General features: G+C 49.7%; 1 protein-coding gene across 1 annotated transcript; it reads right to left on the bottom strand.

Moving 5' to 3' along the window:
- Window positions 1-3,143: 3,143 nt before the first annotated feature.
- LOC115407475 (zinc finger protein 91-like) lies at window positions 3,144-21,095 on the bottom strand. The gene is made up of 4 exons (XM_030117821.1): window positions 20,214-21,095; window positions 11,987-12,035; window positions 10,133-11,752; window positions 3,144-4,762 (listed from the first exon to the last, which is right to left on the bottom strand). Exons 1-4 carry the CDS (start codon window positions 20,816-20,818, stop codon window positions 3,326-3,328), a joined length of 3,711 nt encoding a protein of 1,236 aa, XP_029973681.1. The 5' UTR covers window positions 20,819-21,095; the 3' UTR covers window positions 3,144-3,325.
- Window positions 21,096-21,521: the final 426 nt, after the last annotated feature.

Below are 21,521 nucleotides of genomic sequence, written 5' to 3'. Positions count from 1 at the left end.
CCTAGAAATTCTGTCCATGAAGATTATGAACAGAACCAGTGACAAAGGGCAGCCCTGCCGGAGTCCAACATGCACCGGGAACAGGTCCGACTTACTGCCGGCAATGCGGACCAGACTCCTACTCCGGTCATACAAAGACCGGACGGCCCTTAACAAGGGGCCCCGGACTCCGTATTCCCGGAGCACCCCCCACAAGACACCACGAGGGACACGGTCGAATGCCTTCTCCAAATCCACAAAACACATGTGGACTGGTTGGGCAAACTCCCACGAACCCTCGAGCACCCTATGGAGGGTATAGAGCTGGTCCACTGTTCCACGACCAGGACGAAAACCGCATTGTTCCTCCTGGATCCGATGTTCGACTATCGGTCGGATCCTCCTCTCCAGTACCCTGGAATAGACTTTCCCGGGGAGGCTGAGGAGTGTAATCCCCCTATAGTTGGAGCACACCCTCCGGTCCCCCTTTTTAAACAGGGGGACCACCACCCCGGTCTGCCAGTCCAGAGGCACCGTCCCCGACCGCCACGCGATGTTGCAGAGACGTGTCAACCAAGACAGTCCCTGCACATCCAGAGACTTAAGGTACTCAGGCTGAATCTCGTCCACCCCCGGTGCCTTGCCACCGAGGAGCTTGCCAACCACCTCAGTGACTTCAGCTTGGGTGATGGACGAGTCCACCTCTGAGACCTCAGCCTCTGCTTCCTCCACGGAAGACGTGGCGACGGGATTGAGGAGGTCCTCAAAGTATTCCTTCCACCGTCCAACAATATCCCCAGTTGAGGTCAGCAGCTCCCCACCTCCACTGTAAACAGTGTTGGCGGAGACCTGCTTTCCCCTCCTGAGGCGCCGGACGGTTTGCCAGAATTTCTTCGAGGCCGACCGATAGTCCTCCTCCATGGCCTCCCCGAACTCCTCCCAGACCCGAGTTTTTGCCTCCACAACTGCTCGGGCTGCAGTTCGCTTGGCCTGCCGGTACCCGTCAGCTGCTTCGGGAGTCCCATGAGCCAGCAAGGCTCGATAGGACTCCTTCTTCAGCTTGACGGCAGCCCTTAGTTCCGGTGTCCACCACCGGGTTCGGGGGTTGCCGCCACGACAGGCACCGGAGACCTTACGACCACAGCTCCGAGCAGCTGCTTCGACAATGGAGGTGGAGAACATGGTCCACTCGGACTCAATGTCCCCAGCCTCCCTCGGGACATGAGAGAAGCTCTCCCGGAGGTGGGATTTGAAAGCCATGCTGACAGAGGGTTCCGCCAGACGTTCCCAGCAGACCCTCACAACACGTTTGGGTCTGCCAAGTCTGTCCGGCTTCCTCCTCCGCCAGCGAATCCAACTCACCACCAGGTGGTGATCGGTCGACAGCTCTGCCCCTCTCTTCACCCGAGTGTCCAAAACACGCGGCCGGAGGTCAGATGACACGACAATAAAGTCGATCATCGACCTCCGACCTAGGGTGTCCTGGTGCCAAGTGCACTTATGGACACCCCTGTGCTCGAACATGGTGTTCGTTATGGACAAACTGTGACTAGCACAGAAGTCCAATAACAGAACACCACTCGGGTTCAGATCGGGGAGGCCGTGCGATCCAATCACCCCCTTCCAGGTCTCACTGTCGCTGCCCACGTGGGCGTTGAAGTCCCCCAGTAGAACAATGGAGTCCCCAGTCGGAGCACTGTCCAGCACCCCTCCCAGGGACTCCAAGAAGGCCGGGTACTCTGCACTGCTGTTCGGCCCGTAAGCCGAGACAACAGTGAGGCACCTATCCCCGACCCGAAGGCGCAGGGATGCAACCCTCTCGTTCACTGGGGTGAACTCCAACACATGGCGGCTGAGCTGTGGGGCTATAAGCAAACCCACACCAGCCCGCCGCCTCTCACCGCGGGCAACGCCAGAGAAGTGGAGAGTCCAGCCCTTCTCGAGAGGTTGGGTTCCAGAGCCCAGGCTATGTGTGGAGGTGAGCCCGACTATATCTAGCCGGTACCTCTCAACCTCCCTCACAAGCTCAGGCTCCTTCCCCGCCAACGAGGTGACATTCCATGTCCCTAGAGCCAGTCTCTGTGTCCGGGGATCGGGTCGCCGGGCACCCTGCCGTCGGCTGCCACCCAATCCACATTGCACCCGGCCCCTACGGTTCCCTCGGTGGGTGGTGAGCCCACCGGAGGTCAGGCCCACGTCGTCCCTTCGGGCTGAGCCCGGCCGGGCCCCGTGGGCAAAGACCCGGCCACCAGGCGCTCGCTTACGAGCCCCAACCCCAGGCCTGGCTCCAGGGTGGGGCCCCGGCTGCGCCATACCGGGCGACGTAACGACCTTTGTTCTTTTTCTAATCATAGGGGGTTTTGAACTGCTCTCAGTCTGGCCCGTCAGGACTGAAACAAGACGATTCATTTGCATTATCCTGTTTTTCTTGGAACTCTAATTTCTCTAACTATAAAGATACTTACATGACTGAGAACTCATTTATTACAAAAATCATGTAATTGAATATCACTGATATTTTGGGAACAAAAACAAGTTAATTGTTTCTTTTGGACAAATTAAATATGCAGTAACTTCTTCAGTCTGTAATTTGAGTTAACACACAGCCTCTGTGAAAAATCCATGTAGTATCTATTAAAACTACTGGTTTTAGCAGGAATGTTTTAATCTACTTCATTAGCATCATTATTCAGTGTCTCTCTGCTGATAACAGAAGAAATAAACTACTTCCTGATCAGCTGTTATTCCTTTACACTGATTCTATCATCTGAAACTCAGATTTCCACAGTATAGTCACTTCAACAGCACGTAGGATCGCGACTGCACTAAATCCAAATGGTTGAGGAGAAAAGGAAGTCCTCTTCAGAAATTCAAATCTGTTCCGTCACTCTGAGGTTCCTCTTTGCGATGCGTTCATGGTCGTCTTGACGCTCCGGACACAGCTGCAGAGGTGGAACACTGCGATGGAGCGACATCTTGAAGTGAACAGGACTATACCAAACATCCAGGCCTGATGTGCGTCACTCACACCAGCATCTCCCTCTGTCCCGCTGGAGGCACAAACACCCTGTTTTTACAGGATTTTCCATCTTGATGTAAGAAACAGGTAAACATTAGGAAGTAAAACAGCCTTCAAAACAGTCTCATATATATTTTCTGTTTATTTCCATGTATTCATACAGGGCCATTGATGATATATTCAGGTCAGGAATGTCACATTCAGATGAAAACAGCAGCACTGAATTCAGAACCAACATGAACAAAATTATCCCGAGCTGTTTCAGCAGGATGGAGGCTTCACTCTGTGGGAAAACTCAAGGAAGAAAAGTCAAACTGTAAAAGAAAACTAGCCTTCACCTGCGTGAGTCCTCACATGGACGTTCAAATGGCCACTGCTCCTGAAGCTCTTCCCGCACGTCTCACAGGAGTACGGCTTCTCCCCCGTGTGAGTCCGGATGTGGCTGGTCAGATGGCCGCTCTGACTGAAACTCTTCCCGCACGGAACGCAGGAGTACGGCTTCTCGCCTGCGTGGATCCTCATGTGTGACGTCAGGTGGCCGCTCTGGCTGAAGCTCTTGCCGCACGTCTCACAGGAGAACAGCCTCTCGTCTGTGTGGATCCTCATGTGCCGCGTCAAAGTGCTGCTGTAGCAGAAGCTCTTCCCACAGATCTCACACGGGTACAGCTTCTCGCCTGTGTGAATCCTCAGGTGCCTGGTCAGCGCGCTGCGGTTACAGAAGCTCTTCTCGCACGTCTCGCATGGATACAGCCCCTGGCCCGTGTGCGTTTTAATGTGTGCCGTCAAGTTTCCGTTCTGCCGGAACATTTTCCCACAGATCTCGCAGGAATACGGCCGCTCGCCTGTGTGGATTCTGATGTGTCGGGTCAGAGTTCCGATGTCTCGGAAACTCTTGCCGCACGTTTCGCAGCGGTACGGCCTCTGGCCCGTGTGAGTCCGGATGTGAGCCGTCAGGCGGTCGCTGTGCCTGAAGGTCTTCCCGCATGTGTCGCATGTGTACGGCTTCTCACCTGTGTGGATCCTGACGTGCTTGGCCAAACTGCTGCAGTCACTGAAGTCTTTCCCACAGATCTCACAGGAATACGGCTTCTCGCCTGTGTGGATTCTCATGTGCTTGGTCAGGCTGCTGCTGTGGCTGAAATGTTTCTCACAGATCTTACAGGAGACCGGCTTCTGCTCCGAGTTGATTCGGTCAGGCTCCATCCTCCTGTGACGGTTCTTCAGTGGTTTAGCTGTGTCGGCGTTACAGACGCTGAGACGCCCGTGATTCAGGGTGAAGTCGAAGCTGCCGCTCAGCGTCATCTCTGTGTTTCTACTGGAGCCTGAATCGGGAGCGCCAGTGGAGGAGTCTGGGTGGAGGAGCTCGCCGTCGGCTTCACTGTGGTCACTTTCCCCGTCGGTCACCGTCACCAGGAAGATCTCAGTCTCCGGCTTTGTCTCCTCACACGTGTAGGCGGCAGTCTGCCAAGGGTCTGCTTCCTCTTTGAGGTCCGGGGTTTCTGACCGTTCCTCTTTAATCTCAGGAGCTTCCAGATCCTCCTGAACCCCATCGGTCTGAGGAGCGTCCAGATCTTCCTGTTCCACTTTAACCTGTGGACACTCGAGTTCCTCTTGCTCCTGTTTCATGTGGGGAGACTGTGGTTCCACCAGTTCCTCTTTAATCTGTGGAGACTGTGGCTCCTCCTGGTCCAGACTGGACTTGTCTCCAGAGCTGCTGGGCAGTGAGAACATCCTCTTCCTGAAGGACATGTTGGCCTGGGAGTTCTGGAGAAACACACAAAACAAAGGCTTTCAACAGGAACACAAAGCTTCATCAAATCTTCTGCAGACAGATTATTTCCCTTGTCAGTCCTGCCATATCTGTAAGGAAGGAGCATTTGTGGGATGTGCAACAGAAATATAAATTTTCTTTCCAGTCAGTGTTGACTCTTCTTAGGGCTGGTGACAAAGGGCAGCCCTGCCAGAGTCCAACATGCACTGAGACCAGGTCCGAATTACTGCCGGCATGTGAACCAGACTCCTGCTTTGGTTCTACAGAGACCGGACGGCCCTTAACAAGGGGCCCCGGACTCTGTACTCCCGAAGCACCCCCCACAAGGCACCATGAGGGACGCGGTCGAACGCCTCCTCCAAATCCACAAAACACATGTGGACTGGTCGGGCGAACTCCCACGAGCCCTCGAGCCCCTATGGAGGGTCTAGAGCTGGTCCAGTGATCCGTGACCAGGAAAAAAAAAACAACGCATTGTTCCTCCAGGATCCGAGGTTCGAATATCGATCGACTCCTTCTCTACAGTGCAATGGAGAGGAGCAGTGCCCCAAGTGGGAGAGCAACAGTCCATCTTTCTAATGGAATGAGATTTAATGCAAAGAAGCACTGTAACAACAAAGAAATGATCTAAAAATAATACAAAATCCCGGCCTCAACATCAAAAAATCCTCAACAAGTCACAGAAATTGAAAGTGTAAGAAAACCACTGCTCCTGTTCTGTACGGGTGACGGAGTAACTGCCACACACATTTAGAGACATCATGAAAACATTTACCTGAGGCAGAAGCACTTTAATCTGAACTAAATCCATCTCATTTTCCCTTTACATCCATCCATCCATCCATCCATCCATTTTCTACCGCTTATCCGGGGCCGGGTCGCGGGGGCAGCAGTCTCAGCAGGGATGCCCAGACTTCCCTGTCCCCAGACACTTCCTCCAGCTCCTCTGGGAGGATCCCGAGGCGTTCCCAGGCCAGCCGAGAGACATAGTCTCTCCAGCGTGTCCTGGGTCTTCCCCGGGGTCTCCTCCCAGTGGGACATGCCCGGAACACCTCCCTAGGGAGGCGTCCAGGAGGCATCCTAAACAGATGTCCGGGCCACCTCAGCTGGTTCCTCTCGATGTGGAGGAGTAGCGGCTCTACTCCGAGCTCCTCCCTGGTGACTGAGCTCCTCACCCTATCTCTAAGGGAGCGCCCAGCCACCCTACGGAGGAAGCTCATTTCGGCCGCTTGTATCCGGGATCTTGTCCTTTCGGTCATGACCCAAAGCTCATGACCATAGGTGAGGGTGGGAACGTAGATTGATCGGTAAATCGAGAGCTTCGCCTTTCGGCTCAGCTCCTTCTTCACCACGACGGACCGATACAACGACCGCATCACTGCAGCCGCTGCACCGATCCGCCTGTCAATCTCACGCTCCATCCGTCCCCCACTCGTGAACAAGACCCCAAGATACTTGAACTCCTCCACTTGGGCTAGGGTCTCTCCACCAACCTGGAGGGGGCAAGCCACCTTCCTCCGGTCGAGGACCATGGCCTCGGATTTGGAGGTGCTAATCCTCATCCCTTTCCCTTTACAATCGGTTAAAAAAAAATCTGTTCAATATTTTCTGAAAACAGATTAAAGAAAAGAAAACTTAAATTAGGCAAAAAAAATCTTTTACCTTGGAATCAGAGAGACTAACCTGACTTAGGGCTGGACGATTTTGGACCCAAAAAAAAAAAAAAGAAAAAAAAAAAACCCTGATTTTTTTTCTCTGGAAACTTGATTTAGATTTTTGTTAAAACGACTAAAAACAATAAAATAAATAATTTCAAGTATTTTATCTTTATTTTTTAAGGAAAAAAGCAAACAAATTTTGACATTGTGAATGAAATCCAACTGAAAGAAATCCTCCTCGGGTTTAGTAGCGTGACAACATCTACAGTCTTCTTGAGCAAACATGGGAGCAGCAGCTTCTTGGGGGGGGGGGGGGGGGGGGGGGGGGGGGAACTACAGCAGCCTGGAGGTAGCGACGGGCAGACGAGGCCTCATGAACACTGTCTTTACTTTCTGAAGCCACTAGATGGTGCTGTCTGTTCAAGAAATATTTGAAAGCACACTCCATCGCCAGTCCTTCAGCCTCTTGTAAAACAAAGAGCGACATCTAGTGGCTTCAGAACATAAAGACAGTGGTTCACGAGGCCTCATTTACCCATCACTACCGAGAGGCGCTCAGCCCAGAGGCATGCGAGAGGAAAATCAGTTTTAAGAGCTTTTAACATCGTCTTGACTATGATAAATCCGACTTTCATTTAAAATCGATTAATCACACAGCCCTAGCCTGACTGAGATTAATAAATGAAAATATATGTTCAAGTCTATTGTGAGTCTAATTAAGAGACAGACTCTGCTGTTAGCTTATTCTCATAAAACTATGTGTAATTGTGTGTTTTGTATTAAACACTACATTGTGTACATTGTTCATTGCTCACTAACTTATTTTTGCCTTTTATCGTACTTTGTGTTTCATTGGTAAGTTTGTGTGCGGTGATCCAGTTGTCCAGGTCTGTGGTTCCTGTTTCTGGACAGATATGTTCCCTGTAAGACGTTTGAAAACGGAATTAAAGCGTGGCCAGCTTCATCAGCCAGACATTAAGACAGTGTTTATTTAATAAGGCCCACATCGAGCGTACAGTGTTGGACAGATCCTGCCTGGGCTGATTCCTCTCTGTCACCGTTACTTTTGACTGTTTTTCACGTTCAACCTGACGTCAGACTATCAGAACTGAAGGCTGGCACTGCGAGTATCGCATCGGTGTCTGGACAGCTGCAGTTTCTGAACACAGAACCAGAGGAACTGTTCCCTCTCCCTGATGAAGAACAACAAATCACCACGCTAAAAAACACCCTGCACTCACAGCCTGCGGCCCACTGCAGCTTATTCCAGTGAATATGGAGCACCGGTCGCAGCATGAGTCCTTCACAGCTCGCTCAAATACAGAGAGACATTAAGGATCCAGTCAAAGCTCGGACACGGAGGTGGAGAACAGAGGTGGAGGACGTCTGCCTCGTCCGGTGAGCAGCCAGTAACTGCAGCTGCAGCTTCGGTAGCTCACAAAACATTCCTGACACGGTTTTCATTTGGAACATTGTTCATTTTCCAGTATTCATTCAGCTGTTCTGCAGGTCAAAGTGACAAGAGTCAGCCTACATAAAGACATTTCATATCCCGCCAAGTAAACCGTGGAGTATATCACAGCGTCTCCTGACCAGCGCCTGGCGCACTGCAGCTTCTGAAGCCCGTCTGTCCAGTGACTCAGCCACTCAGTGTTTAATAAGTGTCAAGAAAACTATCAAGCACAAAAGAGGAGCTATATTTAAAGACACTTCTCGGCAGAACCACACTTTAATTCTGCAGGACAGAAAAGCTCCTTAGTTCATGACTGTTGCAAACCCAGCGCCAGGGGACAAGAAAAGGAGAAAATAAGAGCAGAAAACAAACCGGCTCCACCACAGGTCAGCTAAAAGTAAACATTTCCAAAACTGAAGCTCTGTCAAGTTTTTGTTTGACAGAGGCTGTACATCCAGATATTCCCCACAGGAAGTGAGTCTACAGTGAAGAGTTTGGTTCGTACACAGAACCAGGCGGGACTCCACGATGAGCTTAAACACACATTCCATGAATCCCACTGTTCCTTTAATACAGTGTAGAGATGCACAACATTATGGTGTTGATTTCGGAATCAGCCATTTTCAGTCAATGTCGATTTTATTTAGATAGCACATGTAAAAAGGTTGATTGCCAGACAAAGTGCTTCACAGTACAAAAAAATAACATATATATATTTTGCATACGAGAAAAAACAGTGAAACGGATCAGAGGAGTAACACAATGTAAAAGAAAAGAAAAAATGCAGGATCCTGTGGAGGCTCCGCTCAGCTGAGGGCCAGGGTGAACTGGTGAACGTGTGAACAGGTGAACGTGTGAACAGGTGAACTGGTGAACAGGTGAACTGGTGAACAGGTGAACTGGTGAACAGGTGAACTGGTGAACCGGTGGGTGTTCAGTCGAGAGGCCGTCTGCAGACCGCACCAAGAGGGGCTAACTGTTCCACAGAGTGGAGCCACGACTGCTGAAGCTCCGTCTCCTCTGGTTTTCCAGACGGATCGAGGAGCGTCTGGTCAGCCAACCTCAGTCCGACTTTTTAATTGAAACGTATTAGTATCGGTCCGATAAGTACAGCTGGGCTGACATGAACAGCCAATAATAACTTCATCCAGTTCCCGTTGTGTCGGGTTACAGCTGCTATAAGTTGGTGAAAGTGAGAAGACAGGCTGTACTTCAGCAACGGTTGATCAGTTTTATAGATGTGAGCTGACATGAGCTGAAGTGGTTTGACCTTTGCAAAAGAAAAACTGTCACACCAGTGCTTTTTCTGGTTTCTTCCTCAAAACATCAGTCAGTAAGTTTGATCAGTGAGAACGTCGTCAGGACATGTTCTGATATGACACTGAATGAAGTCATAAAACCTTGTCAAGATATTTTGATTTGTGATTTAGGATTAAAAACTTTTCAGCTTAAACTGAACTTTCATGGAGTAACATCACACAAGTTTTAAAGTTAGTCTGAAACTGTTATTTAATTACATTTGTTTTATATTTGAAGTTTTGGAAAATAAAGAAACTGATCTTTTTATATTCAGCATTGACATGGTTTTAGTCTACAAAGTCATCACAGAGACTTGTTTTTGTACCAATATTGATATCAGTAAATATCGGTTATCGGCCATAAGTGTCAAAGTGTTCATATTGCTGCACCTCTAGCTCTGTTCTGTGGTTCAGAGCAGCAGGTCAGCGAAGCTGCAGTCCGAATGAAAGCTCCAGGTTTCAATCATGTGTTCCGCCCTGCAGGCCACACCCGAAGGTAAAACATCCTGGACAACCAGGCAAGAGAGAAACATAAAACACATCAACAGTGTGTGCATATAAATATCAACTCTTCTTAAACAAAAAGAGCTCCAGTAAAAACAAGAGTGATAAGATTAATACAATCCCAAACATTCAAAGTAAAGTTCATCCATGATGTTAAAATCCAAAGAGATCAAGGATGAGGAGCGTTATCCTCCACTGCGGCAGCTTTCAGGATCAAAGGTCCGTTCTGCCTTTTTCAGCCCGGTCCCGCCCGGTCCTGCCTGGTCCTGCCCGGTCCTGCCCGGTCCTGCCCGGTCCTGCCCGGTCCTGCCCGGTTCTGCCCGGTCCTGCCCGGTCCTGCCCGGTCCTTCCTAGTCCTGCCCGGTTCTGCCCGGTCCTGCCCAGTTCAGCCTGGTCCTGCCACTTCATAAACACCGGAGAAGGCGGCCGGACTGGTCTTCACTCCAGCACCGGCGTGAAGGCGATGCCGAGCTCAGAGCCGCTGGGCGGCGGCGGCCTGTCAGCCGAGTGGGTCCTCATGTGGGCGCTCAGGTATCCGCTGCAGCTGAAGCTCTTCCCGCACACGTCGCAGGAGTACGGCTTCTCCCCCGTGTGGATCCTCATGTGAATGATGAGGTTGCCGCTCTGGCGGTAACTCTTGCCGCAGACGTGGCAGGAGTACGGCTTCTTGTCGGTGTGGATCCTCATGTGGCGGGTCAGAGCGCTGCGGTCGCAGAAGCGCTTGCCGCAGGTCGGGCAGGGATGCTGCCGCTGGCAGGTGTGGAAGCGCATGTGGCTGATGAGGATGTGGACCTGGCTGAAGCTCTGGCCACAGACCTCACAGGAGTGCAGCTTCTGCTCGGTGTGGGTCCTCCGGTGGGTGATCAGCACGCAGTTCTGGCTGAAGCTCCTCCCACACACCTCGCAGGAGTACGGCTTCTCGCCCGTGTGAGTCCTCGTGTGCCTGGTCAGACCACTGCTGTCGGTGAAATGCTTCCCGCAGGTCTGGCAGGAGTACGGCTTCTCGCTGGTGTGGAACCTCATGTGGGTGGTCAGATGGCCGCTGTGACTGAAATCCTTCCCGCATGTGTCGCACGTGTACGGCCTCTCGCCCGTGTGGGTCCTCATGTGCTTGGCCAGCCCGCTGCTGTTGCTGAAATGCTTGCTGCAGGTCTCGCAGGAGTACGGCTTCTCGCCGGTGTGAACCCGCATGTGGATGGTCAGGTGACTGCTGTGGCTGAACTGCTTGCCGCAGGTTTCACAGGCGTACGGCTTCTCCCCGGTGTGGATCCTGCGGTGCGTCGTCAGATGACCGCTGTGGCTGAAATGTTTCCCGCAGGCGTCGCAGGAGTACGGCTTCTCGCCCGTGTGGATCCTCATGTGCCGCATCAGAACGCTCCGGTCGCTGAACTGTTTACGGCAAGTCTCGCAGGAGTACGGCTTCTCCCCCGTGTGGATTCTCATGTGGGTGTTCAGATGCCCGCTGTGACGGAAATGCTTGCCACAGGTCTGGCAGGAGTACGACCCCTGACCTGTGTCAGGGTCACAGCTGCTCCCCGCCGGCGGCCATTTCTCCCATCGGGTCCTGTACTTCCTGTCTGCTGTCAGCTCTCTGTCTGCAGTGGATCTTGATTTTTTACAGGTTCCTTTGGGGTCGAGACTGGAGCAGGCCTGCTGGGTGCCTGGTTCTGGTTCTGGTTCTGGTTCTGGTTCTGGTTCACTGGGATCCCCGTCTTCAGACACAGTTACCAGGACGATGTCCGTCTCCTGCTTCAGAACCAGCTGCTCTCTGTCCTCCTCCTCCTCTTTTATCCCTGCTGATTCTTCTGGTTCCTCTTTTATCTGTGGCGGTTCTTCTTGAAACTGTTCCTCTTTAACGTGCAGATCCTCTGATTTTAGCGTGAAATCCGGTTCCTCCGGTTCCTCTTTGATCTGTACGATCCGGAGTCCATCCTGTTCTCCTTCGGTGGGTAAGAGCTCCAGCTCCTCCTGCTCCTCTTTGATTCGAATCATTTCTGCTTCCTCCAGTTCCTCCTTTATCTGAGACCAGCGGGGTTCCTCTGTCATCTCTGAAGCTTGAGTTCCTCTAATCTAAGGGTCCAGACTGGAGTTCCTCTCGTGCTTCCAGATTTCCTGTTGTGTTGTTGTGCTGGAGGTCTGGAGGGACACAGACAAGAGACAGCTTTCTATTGTGACTGTGGGACACACTCCTAACATGGTGTGATGAGAACCGCCAGCAGGGTTCGGTCACACGGGGGGAATCAAACATGTCCGCCACGAGCGTCAACCTCAAATCAGCACCGACCGTCAGAAGCACCGGTTTACCGAGGGCAGGTCAGGGTGTTTGGCGTGACGATGCCTCTTGGTGATAAATCTGAAGAAGCACAGATCAACTGACATGATAAACCACAGACTGACATGAAGAGCGAGAGGGAACGACGTCGCAGCAGGAGCCAGCGCGACAACGCTCTCCAAGGTTTATTACAACAACTAATGTTCCAGGAGGACGTCCTCCATACAAGTTTTTCAGTTCCTCACTGCTCCTCCTGTGCTGCTGCTAGCATTAGCATGTACTCTTCATTGGCTGTCCTCCTGATGGCATTAGCATTAGCATTAGCCTGTATCCACAGTGCCCACGATGTAACTGAGCCCCTACATAAGGATTAGCTCACCGTTAAAAGAGCTGTCTGCTATCTCAGCTGTTCTGTTGCTGCTGCGTCTCCTTGTCTTTAGCTCATGAATCCCTTTCTTTTCAACGTTACGCAGATTTCAGTCTGACTGCGGGAAAACGTGTGGTCCTCGCAGGAATACATGCAGTTGGAAAAAAGTAGTACTTAAAAAATGAGTGAATAATTTAAACAGATGAAGAATGCGTCTCCACCACCGTTTCATTACTGACTAAAGGTTAAAGCTCGGGTCAGCAATCTTGGAAAACTAGCATGTAGCATGAATGTAGCATCTCCCAAGGCTCCGCCCAGCTCCCACCCCATTGGAGGAGCTCCCGTTGGGAGCGAACGCCCTGGATGCGGAAGCGCTGCGCGCACAGTTTGTGATCGCCTCCAATGTTATTAACCTTTCTGACTGCCGCACACAACGCGCATAGGAGCGCAGCGCGCCGCTCCGCTTCCTTCTATTTTTCACGCGAGCTGCGAGCGCCAAGAGCGGCCGCTCTGAACCAGGACCAGTGCACGCCATTGAAATGAACGCGCAGGGGGCTGGCAGAACGGCGAAGGGATTTGATTGGTTTCTTAAGAGCGGTCCGCGCCTTACGATTGGTCGGAGTTTTTACTGTCCTGTGGCCGCTACAGTGGTCAGATTTTTTCCACACTTTTTTCCGTCCACATAATGTATTGACTTCCCCCAGGGGGCAGGGAGCATTTCACTCAGTATGACAAGAAGTGCTTTTGAACAACATCGTCTACCCTAGCTTTAAAGTTCAATCCAGTCTGTGCTCGAGGGTTTTTTCCTGCATTGAGTCTGCATGTTCTCTCCAGGTACGACCCACAAACACACCGGAACGTTCAGCAGTGTGACGGACTGACCGCTCGTCCAGAGCGTCCCCTGCTGACAACCCGCAAGGCAACAGAAGGAGAAGGCAGGAAAGCAGCCAACACGTGGGGAAGTAGAGGAAGACGCTAAAAACGTACTTTTACAACTAAAACACAGCCGCACGCGGTAGAAAATGGAGCAAGACGGCCGGAGTTCTGAGCTGAAATGGGCCATGATGGGTTAAAGACTGTAAAAAAAAAAACCTGAGTGCTCCTAGTTTCAGGCTTTCAACGAAAGCAAACAAAAATACAAAAATATTGAACAATTCCTGACAGTTTTAAAGGCCTGTGTTCATCTAACGGCCACCCAATAGGTCATTTTTACACTTCTCGGTATCGAACTTAAAACACAATTTCATTTGAATTGAGTGTCTAAAATGGAGCCACAGGTCTGCTAACAGCAGAACGCGCCTGCAGCTCCACCGCTCACCACTAGAGGGGCGCTATTCACATCACCGACAAGAGTAACGGAAATGTTTTGACGAGAGCAATTTTACATGATGGAGTGGAAAAGAAAAGAAATGACAATCAAGCAGCCTCTCCAGGTCCTGACCAGGCTGACACACACACACACACACACACACACACACACACACACACACACACACACACACACACACACACAGTCTTGTATTTCTATCCTTGTGGGGACCGTCCATTGACTCCCATTCATGTCTAGCCCCTAACCCTGACCCTTACCCTAACCCTAACCCACACCACAACAAAGCCTAACCCTAAAGAAATGTTTTTGCACTTTTACTTTTTTCAGTAACAACAACATGGTCAAGAAAACACTGTTTCTCCTACTTAGGACTGGAAAAAGGTCCCCACAAGGCACGTCGTTCCACGTTTTGCTATCCTTGTGGGGACATTTGGCCCCGACAAGGATAGAAATACAAGAACGCACACACACACACAGACACACACACACAGCAGAGGACTGGGGCCGATATTCTACTCGTGCAATGTCTCTACACTGGAGTTTAACACACAGGATCGCACAACAAAACTAATAAAAATGGAAAAACAAAAACAAGAAGAGGTTGGTTGATCTAACAGTCCTGAACAGCATATCAAAACAGTGACGGCCCTCTGGAAGCTGGGTTAGTGTGAACACAGAACACTGGGAACAGAAGACTCTGAGTGGTTTTTACACTAGGATACTTGTTGTGGGTGTGTTTCTGTGAAGCGTGTGTATATAACGGCTACACAACATTCAGCTGGAGCCTGTGGATTCACTCAGAGAGACAAGCTGACCAGGTTTACCACACTCTCCTGTTCAGACTCATCTTAATTAAAATGTTTGTTTATTACACCGATGAATAAGGTGTCATCCCAGGTTAAAAACACTGTGCTTCACACTTTATTTAAAAAAAAAATCAGGTTATTAACATAAGACTCCCTCAAAATTTACCATTTACCAAAATGCAGATTTCATTGTGAAAGTTTTAATTTTTTTCTTGTATTTATACTTGACACTCACACCAAGAAAAATGGACTATTTGCAGGTCTTCATGTTTTACTGGGCTGTATGAAAATTACAGAAATGACAATAAAAAGACAATAAAAAACAACATTTTTGACAGCAGATAATTTTTCTAACTTTTGTTTCATAGTTTGAGATGGCAAATGTGAAATCTAAATCATGAAAACGTTTCAATATTGGTCACCTTAAAACACCCGTTTGCCTTTTTCTGCAGGTAAATAATGTAGAGCTTCCCTCTGTAAGTTAACCAGGCGGTATTAAAGTTATGTAACAAACCGCGGTGACAGGTGAACTACTCTCTGCTAACATGCTAACTGCTGCTGTGGCTGATGGGAATGCTGAAACAACTGATACATCCGTGTAATCTCTGCGGGTTATAACTCGGATGTGCCCGGTGCATAAACGACTCATTGGCTATAAAACAGAAGCAGATATAAAGGCTTATAAGCCGTGTTGTGCTGCGTTTCACGGACAAAAATGGCTCTTTTGGTTGGAAAGGTACCAGACTAATTAAATGTTTTGCCAAGCACGCATGCGATGAGTCTGACTACTCACCATCGAGTTCAGCATTGCTCAGAGTCCGATGCACATCCACCAGGATGCCGGCGATCCGACGCAGAGCTGCTCCTGCCGGTACTTTATGTTTTACCGCACAAAGGCCTTCCACAAAAGAAAAGCCATGGAGCCGACATCAGCCGAACGTGAGCCGACATTAGCCGAACGTGGGGCGAGATTAGCCGAACGTGAGCCGACATCAGCCGAACGCGAGCCGACATCAGCACAACGTGAGCCGACATCAGCCGAACTTGAGACGACATCAGCCGAACGTGAGCCGACATCAGCCGAACTCGAGCCGACATCAGCCGAACGTGAGCCGACATCAGCCGAACTCGAGCCGACATCAGCCGAACTCGAGCCGACATCAGCCGAACGTGAGCCGACATCAGCCGAACTTGAGACGACATCAGCCGAACGTGAGCCGACTTCAACCGAATAGTTAAGCGACATCACCCGAACGTGAGCCGACATCCCCCGAAGCAGTGACCCGACATTCACCGAAAGGTGAGCCGATATCAGCCGAATGGTGAACCGATTTTAGCCGAAGCCGACATCACACTCAGGTAGCCGACATCATCCGAATGGCGAGACAACGTTGCACAAAGGGCAACCCGACATCACCCGAACGTGAGATGACGTCACCCAAAAGTGTGCCGATTGGTGCCGACATTAACCGAACTGGGGCCGACATAACCGCAAGGTGAGCCGAGCAGAACATATCACGAGACTACAGAGGGCCAGTCAGAGAGAAAAAATATCTTACAGACATAATCATCGATATGAACATGATATACAGACATAATATCCAATATATTATGTCTATGAAAAATCTGATTAAACAAGAGAAATAAAATGTGATTTTATTGCTGTTAATGAGGACAATAAGTAGTTTATGAAAACAAAGTTCTATCCAAAACTTGGACTCTGCTGTATATGAAAAGTAAAACATCCATCCAAAACGTCCATAGCTCAGGCCGTGACTGATCAGAGCTGTGAAGTTGGTTTTCGGTCATCCCTCAGTAACAGGTCCAGGAACAAGAAGCTGGAGACCCTCACCACTCAGACCTGTTCCTTTTGAAGGTGGTAATACTTCTTGTGTTTTTGAGGCGTTGAAGACCAGGTTGTGATCGCTGCACGATGATATCCTCCTTTTCCCTGTACGCAGACTCATCTAAGTGAAGTAAAGTAAAATTCATTTGTTTACTTTTTACAGATCAGCCATTACAAAGTGCTTCACAGTGGCAGGGAATCATATAAAGATCAGAGATTTAAAGATAAAAGATCATATAAGCAGAGCATAACACATAAGATAAGAGATCGTATAAGCATTGCACAGTACAGGATCAGACGGATAAGAAATCATATAGACAGTACATAGTACAGCCAAGACAACTCTGTGTCAGTAGGTCTAGAATGCTTTTTAACACGTATGTTTTTCAATGTTTTTTGAAAGCATCCACTGAGTCCAGGGAGCAGGTCCAGAGGAAGTTCGTTCCAAAGGCGAGGTGCAGTAGATATGAACCTGTGGTCACCCCTAGTTTTAAAGCGAATCCAGGAGACTCTCAGCAGGTTCTGCTCAGAGGACCTCAGACTTTAAGCCTCGCTGTAAGGCTTGATTAACTCTGTGACGTACATGGGAGCCTGGCCATGTAGGGCTCGAAAGGCCAGCACCAGGATTTTAAACTGAACAGGGAACACAGCAGGGAGCCAGTGGAGAGATTTTAACACAGGTGTGATGTGGAGCCACCTGTTCATGCTGGTCAACAGCCTGGCGGCTGAGTTTTGGACATACTGGAAGACGAGCAGTTATCTGACCCAGAGGAAGCAGAGGCAGTAAGAACAGGAGGGGTTCCAGAACTGAGCCCTGAGGCACACCACACTGCAGGTTGGCACAATGTGGTTGGCTGACACACTGAAGCTCCTACCAGCCAGATATGAGGAGAACCACTGGAGCTCTGGACCTGACAGTCCAATCAGGTCCTGCAGACTGTTTATCAGGATCTGGTGGTCAACCGGGTCAAAGGTCGAGGTGTTGCTTTACGCAGTGTTTCCACCAAGCGGTGAATGTGAATTCATTCATGCAACAAATGAAATCATGCTGCACTAGACGCTCGAATTTTATCGCTGGTACCAATATGCGAAAAACACTCGCCACAGCATCACGTCACTCCAAGCCGGCCAATCATTTCACTGTCCAACATGGCTCCGACTACCACCACTGCTGCTCTGTATTTGGCGTGGAGAAGTCAGCTTCGGCTGCGGGCGAGGCGCCGGCATCACTTCTGGATGCACGCTGCTCTCCGGAGGCGAGTGAGCAGTCACGGCAACAATCAGCCTCTCCTCCATCTTTGGACTCTCTCAAAAAGTGCGGCAACAACTGCTTTGCGTGGTCGGAGCCCTGCTTGTCCTGCGTTGTGACGACCTCCATGCTGATAGGCTGTCCTAGCACGTCACCAAGCGAATTCGCTTGAAAAGTTAAATTATTTCAACTCGAGCGGCGAGCGAATTTTCGCTGGAAACGCTATTGCGGTTATTTTCAAAATAAACTTACCTTGAGGACAGGTCCACCGGGACCAGCACTGTGCATCTCCCCGAGTCGGCAGACGTCAGGAGGTCGCTGGACACCTTCAGTAGAGCAGTCTCTGTAGAGCGGTGTTTACGAAAGTCTGACGTGTTGAAGAGGTTGTGCGATGTGAGCTGTTTCTCCACCACCTTTTCTAACATTTCGGATAAAATGGGGAGTTTAGATATCGGCCTGTTGCTGTCAAATAACACTTTGGGATTTTTCTTATTTGATGCTATCAGTGCAGCAAAGTATTTGGATCTTGCCTCCTTAATGGTTTTATTTAAGGAGGACATTAAATCCCTGAGATGTAGTCTGTGAACCTCGGGCTTCCTGGATTTCCAGAGGCGCTCAGTTTTTTGCAACACAATCGTTTCGTGCTCGGGATGTTGTCATTTAACCAGGGAGATGACTGCTTTCTGCAGACATGGCTGGATTTTAGTGGTGCCACTAGGTCTATAATAGAGCCAAAGAGTTAAAACAGCACATAAAGCCATCTCCCCCCCAGGACGAGGGACGAGTCCCACCTCAGCTGTGTTGTCCACAGCTCGACGATGGAGTTGTTTGGGTGGATGAGGGTGCAGATGTGACGGACTCACTTCCCTGTGGAGAACTGGTGCTAAGGACAGGTGTGGCCCTGCTTTGACTATGTGTGGTGTTGAATAATTATATTGTATTCTTCATATTATGTTTATCTAGTATTCATTATCTCATGTTATTTAGTATTATTCATATTATGCATGTTTTTGGTAGTGTGTGTACTCATGTGTGGAAAAAACAATGTATTCTTTCAGGTTTGCCTGCCTGCCATTTTTCATTTTTATAGCAGCCTCTTGGCATCTGGACAGTCTGTTCTTTCTAAAGCTAAGACTACAGGTCGTTTGCCTCTCTGTCTTCCTCTTGTGCAAATGAGGCTCATTGGACAAGGAATGTGACACTATGTGAGTTGTTGCACAACACCTGGCATTTGGGAAGGATGGATGGAGACTTGATGGAGACTTGATGGAGGCAGATAGGGCCTCCCAAGGGGTAACGGGCATTGACCTTTGTAGGGGGTTGGGGGGGGGTGGGGGGGGGGGGGGGGGGGGGGGGGGGGGGGTCAATTGAGAAGCAACGAATGGTTTAGAGCAATTGTGTCTTGACGAAGAGTCAATTGAGATGCAACGAACTCCCAAAAAATAGTATAAATAGATGGAGCGGAGAGCGATCGGGGCGTCGGTTCTTTTTGGTCTGCCTGACTGCCGGGGATTTTGGAAATAAAGTCCTCTTTTTGCATTCTGACTTTGACTCTGCCTGATTGTTCCGAGGAGAACTACGATTGAAGACTTCAAGAACCAAGAGTGGATATACTTGAAGATTTTGAGATTTTCCCGGAAATATGTTTGTGGGTTTTTTTGCACCGTGACTGGCCTAGGATACTTTTTAAATAAAAATCCACGACAGTGGATGGCACCCACACATAGTCAAAGAGATAGACCACCCACTGGGTGGTCCCTGATGGAGTGAGGGAGGCTGGGATGGCGGTATTAAACACCGAAACCAATGTGAAAAAGCCTGAAGTAACTGTCCTGTTGTTCTCGATGTGACGAGGTTTCATGGAGGTGTATAGCATCCTCTGTTCCCCCTCTACCATCATAGTCGGTGGTGAAGCCAGACACACCTGGATGAGTCTGTTTTCCCAGGAAATAAAGGAGCTGCACTTAGCTGAGGAGGTGCATAAAGCTCATGAAGCATAGTCCCACCTGGAAGGATTTTCTTCAGCCTCCACTCAGCTTCAGCAGGGTACATTCGAGATTCCTTCTCTATATGCTGGTATCCAGGGTTAACTGAGGTTACCTCCATTACAGAAAGTGAAGCTTCATAGTATCGGCCATGTGGCCATGGAAGAACCTCGAACAACTGAAGTCAATGATTTGGAAAACTGAGCAGATACTTTGGCAATACGGTGTGTGTGTGTGTGTGTGCGTGTGTGTGTGTGTGTGTGAAAACAGGGCCTCAGATCCTCCTCTTTTGGGTTTTAAGCAGGTGTCACAAACGTTCCCACAGGGAGAAGGAGCTCGTGGTGGCTGAAGGCTGATCCTTCCATGTCGACTCTTCCTCCCGTTGAAGCAACAAACCAAACGGACATTGAGAAACACAGATAAGATTTTATTGATGATTTTAAAAATAGACGAAAACCTTGATGGAGAAGGACTAAAAGAGGTAGGCTTTGTGTTTTTGGTCCATCTTAATTTACAGTTTTATGAATGGATGAACAGGATTTCTGTGTAGCTTTTTTGTTGTTGTTGTTGTTCTTCAACCTCCATGACGGTTCTGAGAAAACTCAGCTTCCTCCACCCACAGTTGGAATAACCTGAAGCGAGTGAATGTGGCGGCCCGGTCCCAGGTGGTACTCACCGGTGTGTTCTCTTCGTGTGGATGGCCAGATAAGCACTGCGGCAGAAACTCTTCCCACACAGCTCACACGGATACGGCTTCTCACCTGTGTGAGACCTCAGGTGGATAGTCAAGACACCTTTGCGACTGAAACATTTCCCACACGCCTTACAGGAATACGGCTTCTCACCCGAGTGTACCCTCATGTGGACGGTCAAATGGCTACCCCGAAAGAACCCTTTCCCACACAGCGAGCAGGAAAACGGCTTCTCGCCTGTGTGACTCCTCATGTGGACCGTCAAGTTGCCGCTGCGGCTGAAACACTTCCCACACTTTTCACAGGAATTCTGCATCTGGCCCGAGTGAAGCCGCATGTGGGCCGTCAAATCGCCCCGCTGACTGAACTTTTTGCCGCACGTCTTACAAGAGTGTGGCTTCTCGTCTGTGTGAATCTGCGCGTGTCGAGACAGAACGCTGCCGTCACTGAACGGTTTCCCACACGTCGTGCAGGAATACAGCTTCTCGCCTGTGTGGACCCGCTTGTGCTTCGTCATACTGCTGTTGTCTTTGAACCGTTTCCCACAGGTGTCACAAGGATACGGCTTCTCGCCTGTGTGAATTCTCATGTGTGTTTTGAAACTACTACTGTAACTCAAATGTTTATGACAGATGTCACAATAGTACCTTCCCTCATCAGTCTCAGATGCATCGTAAACTATACGGTCAGCGTTTCCTGAACTGTTACGGCATCTTTTACGTCTGTGTCTCACCGGAGTGGCGGGATCGTCCAGACCAGCCGCTTCGTCCTCTGGATCTGAGTTACTCTGTCCACTTTTATCACTGGTCTCCTCACCATCGTTATTCTGCTGAGGTTCTGGTTCCCCTCAATATGTTCCACTTCCTCCTTTTCTTCTTTAACTTGTTGAGGTTCTGTTTCTTCCTCTTTAACCTGTTGAGGTTCTGGTTCTGGTTCTTCCTCTTTAACCTGTTGAGGTTCTGGTTCTGGTTCTTCCTCTTTAACCTGTTGAGGTTCTGGTTCTTCCTCTTTAACCTGTTGAGGTTCTGGTTCCTCCTGGTTCAGACTGGTCTTCTTGTGGCTTCCAGAGCTGCTGCTCAGAAAAAACATCCTCTCCATCACCAACCTGCTGCTGTTGGAGGTCTGAGGGTGAAAACGGAGAGAGAAGTCTGTGACGTGATTATGAATCACACAGCATCCCTGAAACAGAACAACAAGAGTTAGAAGTGCTCTAACGACCTCATGAAGGATTCCATAAGACAAGGTTAGAATGAATGGCACTGTTGGAAAGACAGCCTCAGCACAGACCCATG

Source organism: Salarias fasciatus, chromosome 20 (assembly GCF_902148845.1).
Source record: "Salarias fasciatus chromosome 20, fSalaFa1.1, whole genome shotgun sequence".
NCBI lineage: Eukaryota > Metazoa > Chordata > Actinopteri > Blenniiformes > Blenniidae > Salarias > Salarias fasciatus.
The sequence above is the reverse complement of the archived record's forward strand: the minus strand, read 5'-3'. Positions and strand labels throughout refer to the sequence as shown.

Coding starts and splice junctions, on each gene's coding strand:
- LOC115407475 (XM_030117821.1), bottom strand. CDS start 20,818: ATGAGAATTCACACAGGCGAGAAGCCGTATCCTTGTGACACCTGTGGG. Junction 11,753..11,986: donor AACACCCTGACCTGCCCTCG/GTAAACCGGTGC, acceptor CTGGACCCTTAG/ATTAGAGGAACTCAAGCTTC. Junction 4,763..10,132: donor TCGGCATCGCCTTCACGCCG/GTGCTGGAGTGA, acceptor GTGTTTCTCCAG/AACTCCCAGGCCAACATGTC.